The 19402-nt window shown below is 40.3% G+C and overlaps 1 protein-coding gene across 2 annotated transcripts in view; it reads right to left on the reverse strand.

Moving 5' to 3' along the window:
* Positions 1–19402, reverse strand: part of PPM1L (protein phosphatase, Mg2+/Mn2+ dependent 1L) — a 259043-nt gene that overhangs the window by 72761 nt on the left and 166880 nt on the right. Inside the window, exon 2 of one of the 2 annotated variants that reach the window (XM_036350562.1) lies at positions 1524–1559. The exons of the other annotated variant lie outside the window; for it this stretch is intronic. Coding sequence (XP_036206455.1) covers positions 1524–1559 — 36 coding nt within the window. The remainder of the gene's footprint in view (positions 1–1523; positions 1560–19402) is intronic. 2 annotated transcript variants of the gene reach the window in all.

A 19402-nucleotide genomic window follows, 5' to 3' on the forward strand; every position in this document is an offset into this window, starting at 1 on the left:
CTGGCCTACAGGGATCAGGCTGAAACGGCTCTCCGACATCCCCCAAGGGGTCTTGGATTGCAAGAGGGCACAGGCCAGGCCTAAGGACCCCACCAGTGCACAATCAGGGCAGGGGAGGGACTGCAGGAGGGCTCCAGGGCGTGTCCGGCCCATCTCGCCCAGTCCTGATCAGCCGGACCCCAGCAGCAAGCTATCCTACTGGTCAGAATGTCTGCCCCCCTGGTGGTCAGTGCAGGTCATAGTGCCTGGTCAAACGATCAGACACTTAGCATATTAGGTTTTAGTATATAGGATGTATCATTAGTTATCCAGGGTAGTAAAAGTTTGATATTAATTTTTCCTTTATGATGTTTTCAGCATATTTCAATTTTTCTAAAATACATATAATAGAAAAACGATTGACCACTTACTGATTGGTTGAGTACTGTGCTGAATGTTTCACATGTACTCGCTTATTTAATCCTCAAAGCAACCCTATAGGTTTTTACAGATGAGGAAACAGACTCAGAGTTAAACAACTTATCTCTGGTTATACGGTGAATGGTGGAGCAGGAAACACCAATAGGTTTTGAACCAGAAAAGAAAAAATATATATTTTTAAAGAAGAGATGCCTACTGTGGACATTGCCTTGTAAAGCAAAGCAGCTTAAGAAGAGACAAAAGAGCACATGAGCCAAGACTTGTGACAGATGCGAAAGAGCAATATGTAAAATGGCTTCAGTGGGAAAACTGAGTAAAGTGAAACAATATATTAAATTTACTTTTGAACATTTAACTGTAAGCTGGAAAACTACCCGCCTCTTCGTATAGTATGTACTATCCCCTCCTCTGCTCAAAAAAGGCAAACCTCCCCAAGGAAAAGATATTAGACTTATTTAATAGAATTCCAAAGAAAAATACCAGAGTAATGATTTGGTTAGGAGTTCCAGAGAGGCAAAAGCTATTTTCAAGAAAAGCATTAAGTGATACTGAATCAAATCTAACAGAGCCCCCATTAGAGAAAGATCACAAGTAAATTAGACCTATGTTCAAATCATTTTTAGTACGTATTTGTCTCCTGGAATTTGCAACGGTCAACTTACTATTCATTTTGAACTTTAATAGACTTTAAATGAAAACAGGCTTCTGATATCCTTAACTATGAAACTATGCCTTATAATTTTTATTTAAAACTGCATATTTCATAGTTGTGGGAGTTTTTTATTTTGTTGTCCCCTCCTTTTTAATCAAATGTTCTATTTTATTACCAATTCTAAGGCTTAGTCTATCGTATGCAATTTTATCCTTTAAAATTTCAGGTTTGGTATTTAAAGAAAGAAAGCTCCCTCTATAGCAAATAAATTCTTATTTAGAATATATATTTAAAACCAAGGAATGGAGTTTATCATTTAGTTTCTAATGATCTGTGTTATAAATGTTGGTCCTGTTGTAAAGATCCAATTTCAAGGGAACTTAAAAAAACCAGCAGATGAGATTCTAAGATTGCAAAACCTGGGCAATGCATGTTAAGAAGAAATACCCACTTTTGCCTCCAGGATGGTCTGCCAAAGTGTGTTTTGCTAAGATAAAAGAAAAATTTCAGAATTTTAATATCTTTCAAATTCTCTGATTTTATAAATTACCCTCCCCCCTTCAGTTTATTTAACACATACACACAGATACACAGACAGACACACACACACACACACACCCCTCTAATTTGGCAGAGAGAAGGCCTCAAACTCCACTGAAATGAATGGGACAAACAATTGATGGCAGTGTGCAGGAAGCCAATTCCAGCATGTCAGCAGGGCTGAATCATCTGGGAATGGCTGAGGACATTTCCCCAAACCTGAAAAGGATGCATAAAATGATTGCTTGCTGCCAGACAGCTGAGGCCATCTTAATCTACAGGTTATTGCCTCCTACTGGCCAAACACCTGAACAGCCATAGGCAATTCTTCCAATCTGACAATGCTTCTGTATACAAACCCTGGCCTTTGATGTGTATATCTACCTCACCTTAGGACAAATTGTGTTAATAAAAAGCAAGGGGTCCTGAGACAAGAAGAACTTAGTTCCTTTAGCTAAGTCTTCTCTGACTCCCCATAATACCTTCCAAAATTATGTTTCGTCTCTGGACTCTTATTTAATTTACGCACAGCCCTTCTAGATACTGGATTAAGACCCCCGGCATTCGAAGTGCCTTTCAGTTTACATTTACACCACATGTCTGCCTGATCTGGAACACAGTGCTATGTTTCCCACAAGAGTGTTGACTGTGAATGGACCCAGGCATCTAAAACTGGACAAAAAGGGGACTAAAGCAAAGAAACTGATCCTTGGCCCACGTTATGGATGAAGTTAACAGTGAACTCACACACAAGAAGGTGCTAAATCTGGCTCGAAGGGCATCTGATTAGTGCCCCTCTGGGTGCGAAGCAGACTTTGGCTCTGAAGAAGACATACGAGAGAGGGAAAGTGGCGAATCAATTCTGCAACCAGTGAGTAGAAAAAGAACTGAATTTGGAGAAAATGTAATGCAGGAGTGATGATAAAGGAGAGATGGCAAAGGAGACCCTCCCAAACTCGCACCGCAAGAGGACAGAAGAGAGAAGGGAGTGCTACTTCTGTTGCAGATAAGGTTTCCCTGCCCTTGAAGGAAGTGAATGTGCTGATTTTGCAGCAGCCAGCATGCAGACCACACGTTAATTTACTTAGGTTCACCTTGGAATCCATCTTTCTTCTGTAACGTTATTATTAATATTTGACAACTGTTCTTTGGCTCCAGGCAACTTTAAAACAAAGTCAGAGTGAGTATCCTTGCCCACCAGAAAGAGGACATAAGGCAGGAGAATTGTTCCTCTCACACCTGCCAAGTCATTTCTTGCCCTTTTTGGTCTTTGCCACTTCTAACCTGGAGGGGTCATTTAAATAAGAAAAGCATCTTTGAGAAGTCAGACCATCTTGCACTCCTGAATTCATAATTCTGCACCAAGAAGGCGGATTTGATTCTTTCAAGAGAGATGGCATCAGGAAAAAGACCCAGGCTTAACCCTGAAGTATGTAAATGACAGCCAGTGCTTATGATGGAGATTTAATATTGTTCTGGAGAACCAAATATGTGGAGGTGCAGCTGCTAATTGTGGGGCAAAATGACCACCATAGAGGACATAGCACTCAGCATGGGAGGGGCTTGAAATCATACTCCTAATGCGTATAAAGACTGAAGTTTTCATTTAGCATAAACATTAAGGTGATGACTGCTAAGTTATAGGTTATTCAGGACAATTCCTCTGGAATTTCTCAAATGACAAACCTTTAATAACTGTATCAGTCATCTCATTCATTTTTAATCTGAGGCCATTTTCCCATGGTAGTACCACACATGCCATAGTGTGAAAGTATAACTCAAAACCTACGTCCTGAATGATGGCTTCCCTGACTGCAGATCGTGGTTTTTAAATGTGTTAACGTAAATAACCTCCCTTTTCTAAATCCCTACTCTCTAATGGCAGTAAGGTAATCAAATACGGCTTAGCTTCGTGATCCATTTTCCTAATCTTATTATTTTGGTCAAATCTACATTCAAACCTGAAGGGATTAAAAATGTGTCTGTATACAGCCTGAAGAAAAGTTAAGATTACTTCCCTACTACCAAAGGGATGATTCATGGAGTCTTTGCCCCTCGGTCATCACGCACATTACAGAGAGAGAGGCAGGGGGAAGAGGCTAGTTCAGCCGTGGGCAAACTACGGCCCGCGGGCCGGATACGGCCCATTTGCAATGAATAAAACTAAAAAAAAAAAAAAAAAAAAAGACCGTACCCTTTTATGTAATGATGTTTACTTTGAATTTATATTAGTTCACACAAACACTCCATCCATGCTTTTGTTCCGGCCCTCCGGTCCAGTTTAAGAACCCATTGTGGCCCTCGAGTCAAAAAGTTTGCCCACCCCTGCTAGTTCCATGGTGCTTCTTTAAATTTTTTAAAAATATATATTTCTATTGATTTCAGAGAGGAAGGAAGAAGGGGAAATAGATAGATAGATAGATAGATAGATGATAGAAGCATCAATAATGAGAGAGAATCATTGATCAGATACCTCATGCACACTCCACACTGGGGATAGAGCCTGCAACCCAGGTATGTGCCCTGACTGGGAATATAAACTGTGACCTCCTGGTTCATAGGTGGATGCTCAACCACTGAGTTATGCCGGCCAGGCTTAATTTTTTTTTTTTAAAGCACACACACACATTTAAGATCTCCTGAGAGATGGCAATATAAAAACAGCCCACCCGCAGAGTTTTTTGTAAATCTGCTGAGAAAACAAGCAGCCTTCAGCCAATGCAGTCTTGTTAAATTTTTTGTGATAAGTGAGTTCCTATCTTTTCGGCAGTTATAGAAAGAAATAAATTGTTTCACATCCTATACATTTGAAATGTATAGAAGAAAAATGCAAGGCAATGTTTGTTTACAGAGAGGAAAATATTTCCTATTTCAAAGAAAAATATGGTTACGCATAAATTCCTTTCCATTACTGAATTTTGGGTTATAAAGCTTGAGGAAAAATTAACTTCTGTGAGTTCTATCCAAGTGTGTTCTAGAAAGTTCCACGCAGAAAGCTAACTGAAAATGCCCTTAGGGACTCAGAAAGCCAATGAGATCAACTGTTATAAATGAATTATAACCCACTCAGGAGTTATTAAGCAAAAAGAACTCTATAGCTATGATGATGGAGAAGTCCCTGAGGAAGGCAGCCCAAACAGTCAGACAAAGTGTTCCTTGGCTGGTGATTGGGCAAGAGAGGCCCTCTAGGACCTCACTTGACTCCTGCCGCACAGCTATGAAATTCGTGGTTGAACTTAATCAAGAGTGGTACTTCAACCAACTGCTCCTGAATCATCTGGGATGGGAAAGGAAATGTCTCCTTAAAAATGCAGAACATTGGTCCTGTTCCATTTTTAATAAATTGAGATATTTCAGTTGCGACTCTAAAATACGCTTTTTAAACTTGTGCTGCATTTTAACAAGCTCACTAAAGAATAAAACTGACCAGTTTCTCCTAGAGTTCTAATGTTATAAGGTGTAGGCACGTGTATTCTTACAAAGCTATACAATGAATTCTGATGTACATCCAGAGTTGTATCAGACCCTCCACAATAATAAGCCCATCTGCACCCCCCAGGACTCAGTTTGGCAAATAAATATGTTTAATTCTTGTAGAAACATTGACTGTATGCAGTGACATTCCCACACCGCCTGTACCCTCAATGCCATGGGCTTTCTTTCATCATATAAAATTGCCAGCCTGCTCAGTCTCAGAAAGGCTGAGCCCTCCTAAAGCCAGCTAACTGACCTGAGTACTTCTGATGCCATGAGCACTTGGAACCCTTTTCCAACAGCTTGTGGGCAATCAAGCAAGGCCCGGCAAGCTGTGTGAAACAGGCCACCAAATGACCTGCGGCAAAGCACCTTGAAAACACAGTGACTTCCTCTCGACCGTGACCAGGCATGGACAGAACACCGGCCGGCCTGACCTCTGCGGGGACCACCAGTGGAAAGTCGCAGTAAAATGGAGCAGAATAAAAAGCAGATCAGCATCACCAGCAGTATAGCTTAGAATTTGAAAGGGTATCTTATTTTAGCAGGAGGAAAATGGGATACCTAATTGCATGAAAAAGCTATAATTTCAGCAGTGAATGCACCTGCTTGTGTAAATAGAAAGTGACACATTTTAAAATCTCAATGGGCAGATAATTGATGGACTTACAGAGAAAAATGTGTCTTTTCCCAAGTCCTGCTTCCACACTGAAAGGCAACAGCTGGATGAGCAGGGATGCAGTCATGGGCTACAGCCTTTCCATTAATATTTGAGTCTCCACCATGTGGCAGGCACCGTGCTAGTTGCTAGGAATAAAGGTGGGTTAAAGTGGACATGTCTCTGTGCTTTTGGTGCTTATGGTCTAGTGGGGAGACAAAAATTAACCAAATAACCACTTAAGTGTATAAAGAGAAGCGCTAAGGAAAGGTTCTTTGAGGGGAGAAAACACAACAGCTGGATGGGGGTAGGCAGGCCTCTCTGAGACAGTGATGCTTCAGCGTAGAAGATCTAACATTTCAGGAGGTCCGCAGGTAAAGGGCAAGGAGGGAGGAAGAAGAGGTCAATACAGGTAATAAAGAGAGCATTTTTACTGACACGAACTTTTTAAAAATGTGGACAAATGAAAGCCACGGGTGAATAAATGTTGCAATTTATAGGAGGGAAAGCTTCATGAGGGACTTGCACTCTGAAGTGTTGGGAGACCAGCCTCTGGTCTGATGAGGAACAGAAGGAAGGAAGCAATGTGCACTATACTTGCCCAACTAAAACCAATCATAACTTTCTGTTGTGGCGGGGCACAGGGTGGGGGGGCTCGTTTCTGTACTCTTTTTATTAAAATGGGTTTATTATAAAGAATCTGAAGGACAATGTTAGATCCCTAAGCCTTGACTGCCCAGTCAATGCCTCACATATTTTTCATGCTTTTTCTCTCACCCAGTGCTCACAGGGCTGCCTAGATTTGTTTAGTACAGGCAACCGCTAGAGCCTTAGTGCTCCTTCCACATTACCCTGAAATGTTGCATTTACACCAAATGTTGACCTTTTTGCAATAGCATACAGAGTCATAACACATCTGAGTGTATTACACTATTCATTTTGTTTTTAAGTCAGAAAAGATGTTTATGAAGGTAACTGTGCAGCTAAAATAGCATCAACTGATACGCATCAACTAGCTGGGAATCATTTGTCCCAACTTGTGAAATTCTCACCCTAAAAGTCAGAGGAATAAAACTAAAATGAGCCTGGCTGGTGTGGTTGAGTATCGACCCATGAACCAAGAGGTCACTGGTCAGGGCATATACCCCAGTTGCTGGCTGGATCCCCAGTAGGGGTGTGAAGGAGGCAGCCAATCAGTGATGTTTCTCTCTCATCAGTGTTTCTATCTCTCTCTCTACCTTTCTCTCTCTCTAAAAATCAATAAAATATATTTTTTTAAAAAACAAATCACTAAAATGAGCTTTTCCCTTTTCAAAAATGTATGCAGAGTAAGAAGGAAGTCCTATGGTCTCCCAACACTGAATCCCACTTCATTATCCTTCTGTTTGGATACATGGTCCTATTCCATGCAGAAAGTTCCCCACAAACAGAAGAATGGAGCAAAGGACTCAACTGTACAGTGTAGCTAGTATAGCCCCCTGGGAGAGACTTCATTCAGAAAGATGAAATCCGGGTAATTGAGAGAGCAGTCACTTCTCCACGGGGTTTCCCACCTACCTGGGAGGAGGGCTGCAGAAATCATAAGAGAGGTGGGCTGGCCCAGCTCCTTAGCAGGCGTATCTTTAACAACTACTATTTATTGAGTGCTTACTGTGCCAGGCACTATGCTTTCATTTACTCCTCACAACAACCCTAAAAAGTATCAATGCATTGCAGATGTGCCCTCTGCACACCTCTTATATAGTCCTTTACTCTTCAACACAATCTGAAGTTTCATAAATATTCTGTATAGGCAAGTTTTAGGAATCCATAGCTAAGGAAAGTAAGATAGTACAATAGAGATGGAATCAAGAATAAAGTTGAAACACAAAATATATGCCTTAAGATGCCTTTTTTTGTTTTGTTAGAGATTAATTAAAAACTGACTGAGTTCTCTGGCTAACAAAGCCAAAATATAAAGGCAACCATCTGCACAGGTCAGAGTGTTCTTAAAATAAATTAGAGGAAGGGCCAAAATAACGCTTATGGCAGACATTATTAATCCATCAAATAATTATTTGCCTTAAGCCCCAACCCACCCTGAGAATCCGTCTCAATATAGTATTCCAGGTAGCTATCAATCAATCAAAGTTACCATACAAGATGAAACATGGTTATGAGCCTTGGTCTAAATCCAGGGTGGCAAATTATGGCCCAAATACCTGTTTTCATAAATAAAGTTTTATTTTAACACAATCCCATCCAATTGTTTACATATCATCTTGCCTAAAATATGTCCTATATGACTCTTTACAAAAAATGTTTGCCAAGCCCTTGTCTAGATAAATGGCTGAACTAAAGCAAAATGTGTGTGTGTGTGTGTGTGTGTGTGTGTGTGTGTTTATGCCGGGAGCCGGTCCATGCTTGCTGTTTCAAGGGTCCTGGCATATATGGTATACTGTTCTTAATATGTTTGCTCACCTTCTTGGCACTATGTGTTTTAACCAAGGTCTCTGAGAAAGGTTGTTTCCCCAGGTAGGGATTTTCCCCTGAAGTTAGGGAGGGAATAAAACCTCTTAACTAAGTGCCAGGCGGGTAATTAATCACTTTAACTATGAACAATCATGCTTAAGCTACATAATCTTTACTCCCTGGAATGGAGATAAGAAACGCCCTAACCTTTGTAGTAGAGATTGATAGGATTGAATCAACTGGTATAAATACAGATGTAATAAGACAGCAAGACTCAGAACTTAGAATACGGAACCAAGAGAGACAGGACCAAGAAGACAGAACCTACACAGAATCTAGAGACAGAAGAACTTCGCTGGAGATCCAGACCAGAACTTGGCTGGAGATCCTGGCTAGAGATCCTGGCTAGGCTGCTGATCAACTGAACGCTGTCTCCGTGTCCTTCCTTCTTCGCCGACTCCGTCTACACCTTTGGGGACCCCTGGACCTGCTGGGGTTGGACCCCGGCATGTTTATATTGTTTAGTTCACATTTGCCTTCATGTATTGAGCACTGTGTTAGATTCCAGGTGTATAAAAATAAGTTGTACAGAGTTGTTACCTTGAAATATCTCATGATCTAGCTAATCACAAAACAAATTTTAAAAAATATGTGTTTTTTTTATTGACTTTAGAGAGAAAGGGAGAGGGAGAGGGAGAGAGAGACAGAAACATCAATGATAAGAGAGAATTACTGATTGGTTTCCTCCAGCATGCTCCACACTGGGGATCAAGCCTGCAATCCGGGCGTGTGCCCTGACCGGAATTGAACTGTAATCTCCTGGATCATAGATCAACATTCAACCACTGAGCCATACCAGCTAGGCCACAAGACAATTTGATCAGTTCTAAAACATAAGCATGTACAGTTTACTGAGTGAATCCAATAAAGTAATTTTAAAATTCTAATACCCCCGAGAGATTTCTTAAATATTCTATATCTTTCCACTTGACCATACAACCTAAAAAGTCAGAGGGAGCCTTGGCGAGTATAGTACTGCAGCAATTCTAGAGGAAATGGATGGATAAAAATACAGCCAGACATTGTAAAGCATGGCTGCTTTGACATGATGTAGCAGTAAAAATGAAAAGGTCATTCATTAGGCATTCTAAAACCAATGGCAACTGGTGATGCCCCATAAAAAATGAACTTAAGCAACTTTGGAGTCTCAAAATGGCCATTTGTCAGGAACTACATAATCACAAGAAAATTAACAAGGTTCCAAAGAGACATGCAGAGTTTGAATTAGGATTCATAGTAGATTGGCAGGGACATAATAAATTCGTAATTGTAGTAATCCACAGCTGCTTCAACCTTAGAAAATAATGAATTGCTTAGTGAGGGCTGGTGTCTCTGAAATGGCAAGCAAAACCCATCTGCTATGGAGCAGTGTCCTATCTTTATGTCCTATATTTACCCAGACAGTCTACATCTGAGGGAGACCCATCTAAAGATTGATTGTTGCAACAAGCAATTTCCAAATGCCATAAATCAGCATGCAAATAGTCAGACTAGAAAAAGTATAAACTCTGCCATCTACAATACTCAATTGTTGATTTCCTTTTAATCCCCAAGATAGTACCTATGATTCTTCTCCAAAACATATTGTATTGACCTAATGCCTAAGATAAAGAATCATTAAACAAATCAACGTGACTTCTGAGACACACTCAACAAATCAAGATTTCTTTTCTAATACAAATCATACACCCACATTCAGGCAATTAAATAGTGAAGTTTAATAGAACTTTAGAAGAAGGTGGCTGGCCACTTTTGCTTTGAATAGCTATTTATAAAGTAAATGAGTTGCCAGCTCTGTTTGAAACCTTTCCTTTAAGAGCTGTACCAAACAAAATTTTATATAACACACACACACACACACACACACACACACACACACACACATATATATGGCTAATATACAAAATGTCCTCTTGGGAGTTTGACTGGGAGAACAGGAGTTCGATTGCCCACTATGACGGGTGCTGACCACTAGGGTGTGGTGCAGAACATGGCAGGTGACCAGCAGCAGCGGTGGGGCGCTGAGGGAGCGAGGGAAGGAGGAGGTTGGGGGGGGGGGGACCTGATCGGCCCTGATCACCAGCCAGGCATAGGGACCCTACCCATGCACAAATTTCATGCACCAGGCCTCTAGTTTAAATATACTACTTTAATGGTATCCTTTCCAAGAAGTAGGTAAATTCTCAGGGTCCTTCCCAGTTCTCCAGTTAAAGATAAAATTAAATTTGGATATATACGTGTGTGTCCTATGTAATTTTTCAAATGAAAGTTCTATAAATGATAGCTTAATTTCATAATACATCATTGAACAAGTGCCATCAGGGAATGAAGAGTTCTACATAAGTGAATGTCCCATTTAACTCAACTTTACTACTCTACATGATGAAAAATTATTTTAACCTCTTCTGGTAGAAATGTTTCTAGAGTAAAATACATACTTCCACAGTTGTTCAGAAAAGGTACAGGAGAATATCCAGAAATTTAAAAAATATATATATTTTTATTGATTTCAGAGAGGAAAGGAGAGGGAGAGAGGGATAGAAACATCAATGATGAGAATCATTAATTGGTTACTTTCTGCATGGCCCCTTGAGTCTGCAACCAGGCAAGTCCCCTGACCGGGAGGCAATCAAACTGTGACCTCCTGGTTCACAGGTCGACACTCAACCACTGAGCAACACTGGCTGAGCAAGCTTTTTTTTTTTTTTTTTTTTTTTTTTGATGATTTAAGGCCATCTTTAGAACATGAAGGGAGGGTGGGAATGTATGTGCATGACCACTGCATGTGAAGTTGGTTCCCGCACCAAATTGCTATCTTATTGCTGTGATGAGCTTTGGGTTCTCCCTCCATAGGCAGATAATCCTGCTTCAAAGTAGCTACTTTATGCATAATAACCTAGTCTAGAGGCTTGGAAAACGTTTAACATTCTAACTGGAGCAAAAGGTACATGAACTTTGTGATTGTTATTTTCATGTTAGTCTTTTTTTGTTTGTTTGTTTGTTTGTTTGTTTACTTTCTGGTTCATTACAGTGCTCAAGAGAGAAGAAATGAATAAAAATAAGTCTATTCTTTAGATAAGTGAAGTACAAGTCAAAAATGTAAATATATAATATGTAAATGCGTATCTACCTTTTACTAGACATCATAGAAAATTTTTCTTTAGATTCACATACTCTTAGAAAATCCATCAAAATTGCATGACTAAAACTGGTAATACTTTGCATATATGATATTGGTAATGCACATGGATAGTAGGTAAATGAACATAAGGAACTCTTAGAAAATTTAAATGGAGTTGGTGTGACTCATCTTATGCAAATTTATACAGCTTTGTATTCTTACTCAAATATTCATTATTTTGGCCAACATTGAAACTATGTCTTTCATCTCTGGTTCTTTAGCACTTTGTACAATATCAGGCATTAGCTCAAGAAACACTTGGTGAATGAATGAATCAAAAGACTTCAGTGTCACAGAAACATCCATATTTCAGATAATCAGTTCACCTTAAATCACGTTGCACTCTATTTTTCTCCATTTTATTAGAAAAAATCCACACGCAAGCTAGAAACTGAGAGATGTATACACTGGATGGACCATTTGCCCTAGGATCTCTGCCACTGGTTTTCACTATCCTCTGTAGAAGCGAAAGCAGTTAGAAAAGCAATTGGGGTCTGCAAAGTTCCTACAGTTTAAATATTTTTATAAACAAGCATTATAAAATGTTGAGTTTTATTCTATCACATACTGCACAGGTCACTAATATTTAGTTACATACATCTTATTAGTCAAATTAATGTTTTCAAACCTGATACGTGATTGACCAATTTCTTAAAATATTAAGGAACCAAGTGTACAAGAATGAAAGAACAATTCCTGGCTCTGCTTCTGGAAACCACCATGAAGCAGCAGGAACTTCTATATAAATGGACAGTAATCATCTTAACTTCCAAGTCATTTTGGTTAAGCACGCACCTATAGTTACCCTTTTCTCCACCAGATGGCATCCATGAATCAGGCGAAATGCCTAACTTCCATGACATTCAGATAAAATGTAGTAAGGGATGGTTGTCCTCTTGTGTACTAGACGGGCAATTATCAAAATTCAGTTATGAAAAGCAGATGGCTGCCTGTACTGGGTTACCAAGCAAGACTAGTAATTCATTCAAGTGTTCATCCTTTCAACAGTTACCGAGTGTCAACAATGCCAGCCTTATGCCGAATAGAGAGCAGAGCCATTGCCCTCAAGGAGCTTATGGCTTAAGGAAGCATATGAGTGGTCAAGAGATAACTACAAAAGGGCACAACAACTTCTCTTTAGAGAAGCCTTGGAAAGACATGGCAAAAGGGATATGTGAGCTGAGTCTTTTTTAAAAAAATATATTTTATTGATTTTTTACAGAGAGGAAGGGAGAGGGATAGAGAGTTAGAAACATCAATGAGAGAAAAACATTGACCAGCTGCCTCCTGCACACCCCCTACTGGGGATGTGCCCGCAACCAAGGTACATGCCCTTGACCAGAATCGAACCTGGGACCTTTCAGGCCGACGCTCTATCCACTGAGCCAAACCAGTTAGGGCGTGAGCTGAGTCTTAAAGGATGTAAGGGATGAACAGAACAATGGGCTGAGCAGCCACCCAGGCAGAGAACACAGTCCACATAAAGATGGAGGTATGAAAAAGCCTGGTATATTTGAGGCTAAAATTAGGTTTTAGAGCTGGTGTGAAGAGTATGTATGTGAGCTTCAGAAAGGAGAGCCAGGGGGAACGAATGGCAGAAGATGAAGAACTGACAGCAGGCTGGAATCATGTAGGTATACTTAGGAATTTTAATTCTAAGATAATAATAAGTAGCGATAGTTAACATTTATTGATACTTCTATATGCTGAACACTAGGCTAAGCACTCAAATGTATTATCTTATTTACTCCTCATTATAACTCGTAAGTATGTACTATTTTTATTCCCATTTTTCAGATAAGGCCCTAAAAGGTACACTCACTTAACTTAGCAAATGGTAGAGCTGGGATTTCAACCCAAGTCAATACTTGATTCTAAGATCTAATTATTAAATCCAGAGCATGTGAAAAATCTTCTTGTAGAGTCTACCATGCAAACAAATGCCTTAAGTGTTTTCTGTTTTGTTTTTTTGTTGTTAATCCTCACCTGAGGATATTTTTTCCATTGATTTTTAGAGAGAGTAGAAAGGAGGGGGAGAGACACAGAGAAAGAAACACTGATGTGAAAGAGACATTGACTGGTTGTTCTCCACATGCCCCCGACCAGGGCCAGGGATGGAGCCAGCAGCCAAAGTAGTGCCCTTGACTGGAATCGAACCAGCAACCCTTCAGTCTTCAGGCCGACACTCTAACCACCAAGCCACACTGGCTAGGGCCCTAAAGTGTTTTAAACAAAATAACTGACAACCAGATTTGTGATTAAAGCAGAAAGTGGAGCTGCAGCGTGGACAAATTGATATAGGCAAAGTCTGGCAGAAGGGAGATTGAAATTTAATAAGTTCATCATATTAAATCAGATAGAAACAGGTCCATTATTTTCAAATACAATTGCCTACTGGGGCCTTAAACCAGATTGAAGGCTTTTAAAACAAAAACAAACAAACAAACAAAAAAAAAACAACCAACAATTTGTGGGCTGCATAGTTGATGATGCTTTGGGGTCCTAAAACCCAAATATTTCCCAGAGAAATTCCAAGGTATGACTGCATCACACTTCAGCTGTTCTTATTTTTCAGTTTTATTGAGGTATAATTGATACCTAAACTTGTAAGATAATTAAAGTGTACATCATGGTACTTGTTACATGTACACATTGTGAAAGGACCCCCTCCCCCAATTAGTTGCATCCATCACCTCATATTTATCTTTTGTGTGTGTGTGTAGGAGGGGGGGACATTTAAGTTCTCTCTCAGCAAATTTCAATTTTACAATTTAATTGTTCTTTAAACAGGCACCAATCAGGGAAGGGATGACTTAAAACGACCTATATGACAACTTACTTTTCTAATGCACTTCAAGGAAGAGGAAATGTAACATTCTTATTGAGCTATTCATGGACCTGTGAATTAAATGTGATGGATCAATGTTTGAGGATGCATGAAGGAATGGAGTGATTGCTCTCTCTCTGACTTTAAAAGAACAGTTGAACCAATTGACAGATGTTACTTTAAAAAGTAAATTTCCCAGCTAATTCCCAGAACTCACTGTAAACAATATGCTGGAGCACTGCCAGCCGCCTGCCCTTGGATTCCCACTGTGGACCGGCTCAACTAAGTCTCTCCCCACCACCCACGTACTTAAAAAACCTTTAGAAGTACGCTAGGCATGCTTTCCTTGGGCAATTCATTCTATTCCACAGTAAACTGTGGGGCAGTAAAGTTTTCTGTTGTTTCAGCTTCTTCTGGAAGGAGAGCTGAACACAACTAGGAAACCTGGGTTCCGGGTCCCACTGCAGAGGCCAGCTCTGTGGCTGCGTGCTCTCAGACATACCCCTTAACCCCTCTGTCTCCTGGTCTGCAAGACAGGAAAGTGGGCTGAAGGGAAAACACTGGGTTGGAGGATCTTCAAAACCTCTTTCTGTCTTCAATGTTGTGCCATGAATTTTTTAAATATATTTATCTGTATGCTTGTTTGTTTCTTTCCCTCTATCATACTATCTGGCTTTGGAGGTGCTAATGAGTAATGCAGGCAGAATACAAAGAATCTTGTAAAATCTATACAAGCTGGAAAGCCTGAAGACTGACTATAATTCAATAGACTAGTAACAGAAAAGTAGTAGTTCACAGGTTCCTAATATCTGTTTGGCAAACTTTCTGCTTTGCAGGTAATATATTAAGTAGTAATCTCGCAAAGTTAAATTGTGTAAGTCTAGCCAACAGAGGCATATCGATTATCCATATGGTTAAAAATATGCTATTTTCATGTAGCATTAGAACAGAAGTTTCTCCAAAATCTCTATGTTAGCTTTAGTGACTTAGCAGCCATCAACTGGCAGTATGAGGCCCTAACTGAATTAACCGAACCAGCTAAGAAATCAGATGGCTTCAAATTCCTGCTGTCACATTAGCAACAATGAACAAATCCATTTATTAAATAACAGCAATTCTCCTGAGTCTTAACTAAGGCTGCAAAAATGAGACCTAGTTTGAATGATTTTCAACATTACAAGTATAGTGTTAATAAGCAGTCATGCCTGGCTGGTGTGGCTCAGTGGTTGAATGTTGAGCTATGAACCAGGAGGTCACAGTTCCATTCCCAGTCAGGGCACATGGCCAGGTTATCGGTTGTGCAGGAGGCAGCCGATCAATGATATCCTCTCATCATTGATATTTCTATCTCTCTTTCCCCCTCTCCTCCCTTCCTCTCTGAAATCAATAAAAATTTACTTTAAAAAAATATGCAGTCATGATATGAGAATGAAGCAGGAAAAATAGTTGTAAAATTTTAAAAATATCTCTTAGGGCAAGCACTCTTGATGTCAGTTTTTTTTAAAAAAAAAGATTGAAGTATCACCTAACAAACTATGCACTCTTAATTAGTTTATGTAAATCTAGAATTACAAAAACTAATGTTGAAGAATAATTTAAATATTGAAGTACACTCACTTAGAAGGGTATCCTGAACTTGTGGCATGAGTTTCTACCATTCAATAACTCTTCATGCTAACTCACTGCACTTTGGGGCATAAAACACTGGGAACCTAGATGAATACAGAATTATAAAAACAGTACAAAGTGTTGAAATGCTTTAACCAGACAATAGGCATTAATTCCTGTTATGTCAAAGATTTCCCTTATGTGGTTTTTGCATTCTTTTATCATTAAATGAATTGGATGATAAATGAAAAGAGTTTTAATGACTATGAAATGAATGTAAATTATTTTACGAGCTCCTGGGAAACATATTTTATTAAAATTTATTCTGAGTTTACTTTCTTTTAATTCTGTAAGACTATGTAAATACTTGGAGATTTAATTATTCCAAACAAAAAACAGATGAGCTGCTTGCAATTACAGGTAAAAAATGAACTGAAATATTTTGGTGCATGTAATCAAAATGTTCACAAATGCTAACACTTATGGAGCATGTACTATGTGCCAGGCAATGAGCTAAGAACCATCGATGTATTATCACAATGACAGTAAACTAAATTTGGGAAGAATAAATCCACTTGGCCAGCACAAAAATTATACTAGATTGGTGTTTTCATGTAAAATTCATTCTACTTCAGAGTTATCCTATCACACATTGCACAATTATTAACATACTAGTGGCCCAGTGCACGAATTCGTGCACATTGAAAGAAAATTAATTAGAAGAAATATTTTAATATCACTGTTTGTCCTTTCTCTATAATAGAAGTGTCAACAAAATTCAGGATCGACAATGACAGATCGAAGCACACGCGTGAGATTGGCACCAGCGAGAGCTTTACATGTATCACACATGTGTAAGTCAACGTTTATTTTTAAATTGCCAGTGTGCATCATATGTACAGTCAGTCAGTCAGACAGTCGAATGGATGTGGGTCGATCACTTAGCCTTTTACATATATACTAGAGGCCCAGCACACGAATTCATGCATGGGTGGGGTTCCTCAGCCTGGTTGGCAATCGGGGCTGATGGGGGCTGTCTCACCCAGTCCCCATGGGGCCAGCAGCCAAACTCCTGTGGCCCCTCCTCCTGGGGGTGGACCTGTGGAGGGGTTGAGGAGGGGCCGCAGGAGGTTGGCCTGGCCGCGGGAGGTTTGCTGTGAGATAGGTATGGGGCTCCACCTAAGTGAAATGATGAAAAATTTTAAAAAGTAATTTTGAGGGGGAGAATTAAATATTTATTTTATTGACAGAGAGAAAAAAGCACATTGTGTAGTAGGAGATATTAAAAGTAGTTACATAAACGTATGCTTACGTATAAGTCGAGTTAACTGGGAAATTATTAAGTCAGGATTTCACTTTTTCAGATTAAGAAAGTAATTTAAAAGGTCATGATCAATACAATAATTATGGTGACAAATGAATTAAACTCTCCAAAAAAGAAAATATAATAATAATAATGATAAGCAGAATATATTAAGTCCATTTAAGAAATATAAATCTCACAACTATGTCCAATGCTTCAGATTTTAGGTTGCTTTGCATTCTAATGCTTCTGCCATTAGTTAACTCATATAATTACACAAGCAAAATATGTAGTATATAAAAAAAAATTTGTTGATGCTGAAACCGTATTTCAAAATATAAAACAAAACACATGTACTTGGGAATACTAAACATCTGAGACATTTATACCTGTATAAGAGAAAATGCTGCATAAGTTCTTCATGTGTCATTAGACTGATGCCTAGGATTGAATGAATCTTGAGCCATTAAAATATTGTCAAGAAAGTAAATTAAAAATTCTCCCCCAATTTTCCACACATGACAATCATAACAGATGAGAGGAACAAACGGACAAGCAAAACACCCAGGTCGAGGATCCATTTCAAATCCCATGTACAAATCTGGGTCTTTGGTTATCACTAAGCCTTTGATACGTTCCTTGCGCAGGGCTTTCTTTGCCTGCAGTCAGATGGAGGCCTGGGAGAGCAATGGTGGTGGAGGACACAGCAGCTGGCACCCCCCAGCTTACTAGATAGTCAAAATGTTTTTCTGATCTTTCTACACTACAAGAAAACATGAACCATGCAAAGGGAAAAATGCATCATTTAGGAGACTTAGTACAAGGACCTGATGACATTTCCAGTAGTGCAGCAGCTAGTAATTACCGATGAGTTAATGACCTGGCTGACTCAATGAGCTTGATGTGGTGCAATTAAGCCTCCTTCAGGGGGCTCATTCTCCACTCAGGTTCTTGTGGTGCACAGCGCCAGGCCCCAGGACAAGTCGGCTGGGAAAAACAAACAGAGGGGCGGCTGCATGCACTGTCTTCAGCACTGCCTAAGCATTTGCAATCTTCCCATTTCCCAGTGTCTCCGCTGCAGTGCAGCATTCCTGGCCTGGCACAAGGTAACTGATGGATCACTACTCTTTTGACTACTTGAAACCACACACAAGAAAGAAACATTTAAGTACCTGTACTGATTTATGTACCCAGTCACTCCCTTGGCCTCCTCCCGGTCAGAAAAGGAACCCCGGCGGTTGCAAATCACACAATTCTTTAAGGATGGAGCTGGAGTAGAGATTAGGTTAGTAAATCTAATCTAAAACTGCATCCTGCAGGATGAGAGAATTAAATGATTGCCAATATAAAGTTTACAGGGCTCATTTTTTATAATTAAAAGGAGTGGAAGAGTCCCTGCAGACCACATGTTCTCTTTAAAGAAAAAAAATGGGAAACTAAGATGGCGGCATAGATAAACACCGGGAAATTGCCGCTCCCACAACAATTGAAAAATACCGCAAAGGACAGAGTGGACATCACCCAGAACAACAGGAAAGCTGGCTGAGTGTAAATTCTACAACTAGAAGGAAAGAAAAGCACACTGAGAGCCAGAGGCACTGCGGAGGTGAAGTGCAGAGGTACGGCGGCTCGCGCGCGCGGGCGGGAAGGGGGTGGCACCTGAGGACGCGGCTGTCTTTTTGAATCACAAGCTCCCGACTGCTCTGAACTCCGGTTCTGGGAAGTCTCTGGGGACCCAGGACTCATATGGGGAGAAGCTGGACTCTTGGGCAGCGGGCGAACTTGAGTGCGGCTTTCCCTCAGAGGTGCTTGCAGCCGCTACCGGGACACTGAGACGCACGACTCCGGGCGGAGAATCGGCCATAGCTGCTTTCTCCGCCCTTTGACTCCCTGAGACCCCGCCCCACCCAGGCTGCGGCAGAGGCTTTTGCATGTGAATGTACCTAACTGCAGCCCAGCCAGGCAGACCCGGAACTTCCAAGAGAAGGCCCAAGGCCCCGCAGCGGCTTGCATTGCTTCACAGCTGAGCCTCTTCGTGGCTCCTGCTGTGTGGCCTCAGGCAGAGGCTGAATTAGCACCTCCTTAGATCCAGGAGCCACTGTACCCAGTGGTCAGAGGGGGACCATCCAGATTGCAATTCCTCAGATCCATAAGGGACACACTCAGGGAGCAGACTCAGTGAGCACCAAAGCCCCACTGAAGCAAGTCTTGCCCCAGAAGGGTGTCTT

Source organism: Myotis myotis, unplaced genomic scaffold, assembly GCF_014108235.1.
Source record: "Myotis myotis isolate mMyoMyo1 unplaced genomic scaffold, mMyoMyo1.p scaffold_m19_p_2, whole genome shotgun sequence".
Classification (NCBI taxonomy): Eukaryota; Metazoa; Chordata; class Mammalia; order Chiroptera; family Vespertilionidae; genus Myotis; species Myotis myotis.